Genomic DNA, 8,457 nt, shown 5'->3' on the forward strand with positions numbered 1-8,457 from the left:
CTGTCTCAAAAAAAAAAAAAAAAAACAAAAAAACAGTAACATAAACTGCATAGAATAAAAAATACCAGAGCATATCCACATCATATCAAGGAAGGGACAGTGGTGTTTTTGAATAAAACTTTTGTTTCCATTTCACATGTACATACATATATGTGTATATACACTAAGTCATGATATTAAATACATTTCTTTCTGTGGGTTGCAATCCAAAGTAGTGAAAGCCACTCTAGAACAAGGATCAGAAACTATAGCCTGAGGGCCAAATTCTGTCCACTTCTTGTTTCTGTAAATAAAATTTTATTGGCAGATAGCCATACTCATTCTTTTCACGTTTTCCATGGCTTCTTTTCACATTCCAATGGCAGAGGTAAGAAGACTCCGCTGTATAATCTACACTATATAAACAGCAAAAGCCTAAAATATTTACTATCTGTGTCTGTACAGAAAAGGTGTCTACCCTGATCTAGGGTAAGCTTCTGAATTCCTTAGCATGGTATACAGTTCCTCTACAGAGTAGCCTTAATCTAATTCTTCCACCTCAGCTCCTGCCAAACCAATTCAATCTGTTTCCCTAAAACACACATGCTCTGGTGAACTACTTGTAACTCTTTGGTAAAGCTGTTTGGCCACATATACCAAGTGCCTTACGATGTTAACACCTTTTAGCCCCCAAATTCCTACATCAAAGAATGTAAGGAAAGAAAATAATCTGACTGATGAAAAATTCTTATATAGAGAGATGCTTTTATAATCATAAAAAAATCTCACACCTAGTCCTAGCTACTTGGGAAGCTGAGGTGGGAGAATCACTTGAACCCAGGAGTTCAAGGTTGTAGTGAGTTATGATCACACCACTGTATTACAGCCTGGGGTGACAGAGTGAGATCCTGATTTAAAAAAAAAAAAAAAATTGGATCTTTAATTTAATAATGGAGGCCAGGCGAGGTGGTTCACACCTGTAATCTTAGCATTCTGGGAGGCTGAGGCAGGTGTATTGCTTGAGCTCAGAAATTTGAGACCAGACTGAGCAAGAGTGAGACTCTATCTCTGAAACTAGCCAGGCATTTTGGCGGGTGCCTGTACCCCCAGCTACTCAAGTTGCTGTGAGCTATGATGCCATGGCACTCTACCAAGTGTGACAAAGTGAGATTCTGTCTCAAAAAAGAAAAAAAATTCAAATAATGCTTAAAGTATGTAAAATAAAAGTGGCAGCCTCCACATAAAGAATTTTTTTTTTGAGACAGAGTTTTACTCTGTCACTCAGGCTAGAGCACCCTGGCATCAAGCCTCACTCACTGCAACCTCAAATTCCTACGCTCAAGCTATCCTCTTGCCTCAACCTCCCAAGTTAGCTGGGACTATATGCATGTACCACAATTTCCAACTATTTTTTCTATTTTTAGTACAAATGGGGGTCTTGCTCTTGCTCAGGCTGGTTTTACAGGCATGAACCACCATGCCTGGTCAAGGACATTTTTATTATATTACCTATTAGTGAAAACAGATATCACTTTACTTACTGTTCTGAATGCCATAAATCTCATCAATGAGTCCTTCATACGTAAGCTGAGTGGCAAGAGGCGTTAACAAATCCACATTTCGATCAAGCAACAAGAGATTATCAAAAACAGGAAATATTGAATTCTGGCTTCCTGTGAATTCTCTCTTCATCCTGATCATCATGTTGGCCACTTGCTGGAAACAAAACATTGGATCAGGTGTGACCCTCCTGGGAATTAGCAGATTTTTCCATTCCAAAAGGCCATTTAAAAGAGCAAAATCCCTGACAAAAAAGATGAAAGTGTGAAAAATGTGACACTAATTAGACTGTGAAAAGGATACTTGTTTGCAGTTGGAAGAGCTGAAACAAGACCACAGAGGACGGCCTGTTCAATCTTAGCTATGGAATGAGCCACGTATAACTGAAACTTTTCACCTCTTTGCACGTCCACACAAACCCTGTGAGTGCCGTGGGGAGTTATAAATACATTGTAGTAAGCAGGCAAATTCACAAATGCAGATTTTGTAAATAATGGTTAACTGTATTTGTTCATAAAGAGTTCCCCATTCTTCCCCACTCTTTGGGGTATGCTGGAGCCCCCTTCTTCACTATCCAAAAGCAGCAGGTTCTCACCCGAGCACATTCTCCTTTGCCAAAGATCTGAGGGATTGTTCCATACAGAGCCTGCAGGGTCATCAGCCCCTTAGCTGCGTGGTACAGGCTTGTCTGGTCACCTTCCAGATAGCATTCCTGTGGAGGGAAAGGTGGTTACTGTCGGACTATGGTCATCTCCCAGGGGCCTACCAGGTGCCTGCCTCTGTTCCTGAGGCTGGGGTTCAGCATGAAATAATAAAATCATTTCATTTATTTCACACTCTGCTAGGGAAGCTGGGGGACCATGAGGTTAGCAGCCTTGTAGTTGGGCTCAGCGTGGAAGCAACTCTCTGGGCAGAGCCCCAGATTACAAGTACATGCCACTGTGCCCAACTGGTTTTTATTTTTAATTAATTAATCAATTAATTTATTTTTTGAGACAGAGTCTCAAGCTGTTGCCCTGTGTACAGTGGCATGGCATCATAGCTCACGGCAACCTCCAACTTGGGCTCAAGAGATCCTCTTGCTTCAGTTTTATTTTTAGTAGAGATGGGATCTCACTTTTGCTCAGACTGGTCTTGAACTCGTGATCTCAAGCAATCTGCCTCTACCTCCCAGAGTGCTAGGATTACAAATGTGAGCCACCTTGCCCAGACTTTTTTTTTTTGCAGTTTTTGGCTGGGGCTGGGTTTGAACCCACCAACTCCGGTATATATAGGGCCAGCGCCCTACTCCTTTGAGCCACAGGCACCGCCCAACTATTTATTTTTTTGAGACAGAGTCTCACCTGTTGCTCTTGGCAGAATGCTCACAGCAACCTCAAACTCTTGGGCTCAAGTGATTCTCTTGTCTTAGCCTCCTGAGTAGCTGAGACCACCACACGCTTGGCTATTTAGAGATGGGGTCTTGCTCTTGCTCAGGCTAGTCTCAAACCTGTGAGCTCAGGCAATCCACCTGCCTTGGCCTTGCAGAGTGCTAGGATTATGAGCAGGCATGAGCCACCATGCCCATCCTCCAACTGGTTTTTAAAATGTTTTTATAGAGGACAGGTGTGGCTGTTTATGCCTGTAATCCTAGCATTCTGGGAAGCTGTGGCAGGAGGATGGTTTGAGGCCAGGAGTTGAAGACCAGCCTGACCAAGAGGGAGACTCCCTAACTCTAGAAAAATAGAAAGAAAGTAGCCAGGTGCAGTGGTGCATACCTGCAATTCCAGCTACTCTGCAGTCTCTGGTAGGAAATCCCTTTACCCAGGAGTTTGAGGTTACAGTAAACTATGATCATGTCACTGTACTCTAACCCAGGCAGTAAGAACAAGACTGTCTCAAAAATTTTTTTTTTTTGAGAGACAGGTCTCACTGTGTTATCCAGGCCGATCTTCTGGCCTCAGCCTCCCAAAGAGCTGGGATTAAGTATTTTTCATAGGAAACGTCTACATGACAAAAAAAAAAAAGATTACAAAGCTAAAAGATAACCTACAGACTGGGAGAAGCTATTTTGCAGTTTTCATTTTCTTTCTTTCTTTTTTCTTTTTTAAAGAGAGGGACTGTCAGGGTCTCACTTTTTCCCTATGTTGTTGTCCAGGATGGAGTGCTGTAGCTATTCTTAAGTGTGATCACAGCTTGTTGGGCTCAACTCCTGGGCTCAAGTGATCCTTCTACTTCAGCCTCCTAGGTAGCTGAGAATACAGGCACAAGCCACCAGAGCTGGCTATTGCAGTTTTTATAACCTATAATGATTAATATCTGGAATATATAAAGAATTCCTCAAAAAGAAAAAAAATGGGCAAAGAAAATGAATAAGGAATTTGCTGAAGAGAAAATATTAAACATCAATAAACATAAAATAGCCCTCAGCTGCACAGCAGTCAAGGAATGCAAATTAAAGAATAACGTGACACTTTGACACTCATAAATTTGGCAAAAGTTAAAGTCCACTGTTGAGAAAATGCCAAACTTACTTTGAACGCACCCTCTGATTCCATGGATAAGAGATCCCCATCAAATGGAATGAGATCTAAGCTGTATTCCTCCCTGTGAATAAAGGATCCCAAAACACCCAGATCCTTCAACCGTTGTTCACACAGCAAGCTACGTCGTGGCACAAACAAAATGTGGAAATCTCTTACAGGGCCACGTCTGTCTTCACTGCAATGTAAAGAACATCTGTTAGCTTATGAACTTCCTAAGAGACATAAACCATTTTGCTTATTTTTATCCCCACTGCCTGGTACACAGCAGGCACTAAATAAATGCTAACTAGATAAATACAGAAATACTGACTCTCAGAAACAAACCATCATAGTTGCTTGCTCACTCTCTTTTTTCTTCCCACTGACAGAAAAGCAGGGCTGAGTCATAGCCAGTACTTTGTGGTGCACCTTCTAGCATTCTCTTAAGCCATTTATAGGGCATTAAAGCTCTCAGGTTTATTGAAATAGGATATCTGTCTTCAGTAAGCTATCAGTGTCTCACTGAAGACAAAAGCAGTGCAGTCACACAGAGTCTTATGAGAAAAATGAATGATCACTCTTCACCCACCTCTACTCTCCTAAACGGGGGAATTCTAAAAATAGCTCATATGGCTTTTAAGATATTAGGGGCCGCATCAATCAATTATTGCAGAGCACAGACTTCCTCTATTGACTGGATGCTATATTAAATTGTAATGAGCTCTTTTTTGGCTTATGAAATTCAAGCATACATTCAGTATACTGAAAAATTACCATCAGAGGTTTTATTTTTTTTAAACCAGGGTTTTTTTTACTGATACAGGTTCAAACTTTCAGCTATCCTGAAAACATATTATATGATGATCCTCCTCTCAAACTATTTACAACAACTTCACCAATTTCTCACCCCCTATTTTATATTTTTACATGCCTGCCCCAGTTTCCCAAAAGACCACCTTCCAATGCACTCGCAAGAGTGGAGATTTCCAATGAGAAGAGGTGCAGCACATTGAAACCATTATAAAGATCAACCTATTTTACATCAAACATAAGCTCTGAGATACCTGAGTACATTTTCAGCAATTATATCCATCAATTCTAGCCTGGGTCTGACAAAAAAAATAATATTCTTGACATCAGCTGCTGGCAATCGATTTCCTTTAAGTGTGAACATTTTTTCCACTTCATGTTCCTAGGAAAACAATTCACAAAAAGTTAACGAAAAGGCTGAAATTTACCTATCATTTCCAGATCCAGAGATAAACATCCCCAATCAAGTACACATTGATACTTCATTACCAAAATTTAAGTACCCCTAAGCCAAATGCATAATGAACAAAGTTTCATGATAAAGCCACTGTTAATTGCATTGGCATTCAAAGAAATCTCACAGGATGCAATGTCAAAGGTAACAGGTAATGATCATACAACATAAAGTTAGGATCAGTACAGACAGCAAAGGATCATTATACGCAAAATGTTAATCATATACTAGTATCAGTGTTTATAAAGACCAAACAGCTTTGAAAACCACTTACTAAGGAGGAGATGTAAAATCCTATTATCATTACTCAAGTAAATCTCCTAACAAAACCCAAACAGCTCATTTACCTTCAGTAGTGAATACTGTGCAATCAGGCCAAATGGTCCTGTTAGGTATTCATCCCAAACTATAGCCTATAAAGGGGAGAAATATTCTCTTACTACATTTAATATCAGGAATTTCAACAATATCAACAGAAAATAGCAGTCATATCAGCAGGAATATTTGTTTCAAATTCTAATGAGTTTACAAAAATTTCCATTAGATCTAAGCACATTTACATACTGTGTCGAAATATAACATCAGGACCTCGAAGCCTGTAGCTCAGTGAGTAGGGCGCCGGCCACATTCAACTAGGCTGGTGGGTTCAAGCCTGGCCCCGGCCTGCTAAACAACAACTACAACCAAAAATAGTTGTGTGTTGTAGCAGGTGTCTGTAGTACCAGCTACTCAGGAAGGCTGAGGCAAGAGAATCACTTAAGTCTAAGAGTTTAAGGTTGTTGTGAGCTGTGACACTATGGTACTCTACCAGGGGTGACAAATTTTATAATAATAACATCGGGGCAAGTGATGCTACTGATGGTCACAGGAAGATTACTAGTGAGACCGCTCAGATCTGTAATCTGAGCACTTTGGGAGGCTGAAGTGGGTGGACTGCTTGAGTTCAGTTCAAGACCCATGGGAGCAAGAATGGAGACTCCATCTCTACTAAAAATAGAAAAACTAGCCAGGATTAGTGGCAGGTGCCTATAGTCCCAACTACTGGGGAGTCTGAGGTAAGAGGATCACTTGAGCACAGGAGTTCGAAGTTGCTGTGAGCTAGGCTGATGCCAAGGCACTCTAACCTGGGCAACAGAGCAGGCTCTGTCTCAAAATAAATAATTGTAGGTTAACATTCAGTTATAAGAAATAATACAGAGTGTGTATACACTTTGTCCAGCTTCCTCCAGTAATTAAAAAAAAAATTTAGGCTCGGCATCTGTAGCCCAGCGGCCAGGGCGCCCACCACATACACGGGAGCTGACGGGTTCCAGCCGGGCCTGCCAAACAACGACAGCTACAACAAAAAAACCAGCCAGGCGTTGTGGCAGACGCCTGTAGTCCTAGCTACTTGGGAGGCTGAGGCAAGAGAACTGCTTAAGCCCAAGTGTTTGAGGTTGCTGTGGGCTGTGACGCCGCAGCACGCTAACGGAGGGCGACATGTGAAACTGTCTCAAAAAAAGAATTTTTTTTCAAAACTATACAATATTACAAACAGGATGTCGACACTGATACAATGCATGACCTAATTCAGATCCCAGGATCATTTGCTAATTTTAAACTGGATCCCTACGATTTAACCCTCTTTCTTCTCTCAATGGCTGCTAGCACCCATTCCACCTCTTGGGGTTCTAGTCGAATTCTGGAGGTTCCCCATATCTACTTTTCTCTCCAGTTGGACTGCCATAAAAATCACAAGACGACGAGAGGGACGTGACACCACTTAAAATAAATCCTATAAAAATCTCTTGGGAACTGGGGGCTTAAAAAGGTGAAATAATCCTATTTTAGGAAGCCGGATTAAAACCTCTAAAACTAAAATTTCTCCCATAATCTGTATAAGCACAGATAGTTAGGTGTTGGTGCTTCAGACTTTCGAAAGCACGTACCGTCACTACAATAGACACTTAGACCATCGATATTCTTCGGCCTCCCACCGTCCCCTCCCTCCCCAGACCCGGAGGGCACCTGACATAAACCGGTTCACTAGGGGCTGGGCTATCACAGTGGCTTATTCTGTTGTCAAAGAAACACACGTGGTGCTAAGCCGGCTCAGTGGTACATGCCCAGGCCCTCCCCGCCGTACGAGTCTCGCCTCCGGGGAAGCCCAGAGGAACTCGTACACCGCGAATGCACGCAGGCAGAGCAGGATTAAGCCAGGCCGGATGACAGGAGGCTAGGGTGTAGTCGCCTCCCACCCCTCACCTTGCTTCCAGCACACTTGTCCAGGAACTCGCGCAGCTCGCGACGCACCGCCTCGCGTAGCACGTTCAGATTCACTCGCCCGTAGGACAGGTGTGCCGCCATCTTGCCCCACACGCCCCCTTTCTCTACGACCCCTACAGAGACGGCGCCTTCCTATGAGAGGCTCACGGACGTGTCACGTGCCAATGGATCCACGTGACTCGGGCCGCTACCGCGCCCCAAACCCGGAAACTGGTGTCTGATAGGTTGGGCTGGTGTGGGGTGTGGTCCTAGTGGCAGCGGCTGTCGTCTGCCTGGCGGGTTCTTTATACTCCTAGACCCATGTCCTTTTTCAGACCCTCAGTCCAGGAGTCGTTGGAGCTTCAAAACGCAGACTAGATTTCACTCATTTCGTTTAAAAATCGCAACTTCTGTGTAATGGTATCTTGAGGGTAAACTTTAAAAGAAATCTTTTTAAATTATAGCAATCGGAATGTCCTTGGCTTTTTTCTAGTGAAGCCTCTTTTGGTTTATAGGCTAAAATTTGGGGATATGGTGAGGGAACTTTTAAGTGACTTTTTCGTTTTTCAGACCTTCCTGCTAAACTTTTACAGTGAAGTGGCATTTCATACAAATAGTATGGCATCTGGAATATGGGTCCCACCACTTGCTTCGTGGGTAGAATTCGCATATTATCTGCAAAGTTGTAGTGAGGATCTGAGGAATATGTAAATTACATTGGATGGTCCTCATGAAAGACTTAGCAGGGTGCCTAGAACTTAGTTGCTAATTATTATGTGGATATAAACATTTCCATACTTTGGGATGGAAATAGGCCATTTGGGATCTGGTGAAACAGACTTGAAAATACAGTATTTGGTTTTTCGGTGCATGGATCCTTTCAGTATCCTTTAGGCAACACCTTTA

The 8,457-nt window shown here is 42.4% G+C and overlaps 1 protein-coding gene across 1 annotated transcript in view; it reads right to left on the minus strand.

Moving 5' to 3' along the window:
• The window catches only part of VPS33A (VPS33A, CORVET/HOPS core subunit), a 22,631-nt gene extending 14,865 nt beyond the window's left edge, over window positions 1-7,766 (minus strand). Inside the window, exons 1-6 of the mRNA XM_003796011.3 lie at window positions 7,552-7,766; window positions 5,655-5,720; window positions 5,108-5,235; window positions 4,053-4,239; window positions 2,135-2,251; window positions 1,521-1,695 (exon numbers count right to left, since the gene is read on the minus strand). Coding sequence (XP_003796059.1) covers window positions 1,521-1,695; window positions 2,135-2,251; window positions 4,053-4,239; window positions 5,108-5,235; window positions 5,655-5,720; window positions 7,552-7,653 — 775 coding nt within the window. The 5' untranslated portion in view covers window positions 7,654-7,766. The remainder of the gene's footprint in view (window positions 1-1,520; window positions 1,696-2,134; window positions 2,252-4,052; window positions 4,240-5,107; window positions 5,236-5,654; window positions 5,721-7,551) is intronic.
• Between the last annotated feature and the right edge of the window lie 691 nt (window positions 7,767-8,457).

This window comes from Otolemur garnettii, unplaced genomic scaffold (assembly GCF_000181295.1).
Source record: "Otolemur garnettii isolate 467f Iridium unplaced genomic scaffold, OtoGar3 scaffold00099, whole genome shotgun sequence".
NCBI lineage: Eukaryota > Metazoa > Chordata > Mammalia > Primates > Galagidae > Otolemur > Otolemur garnettii.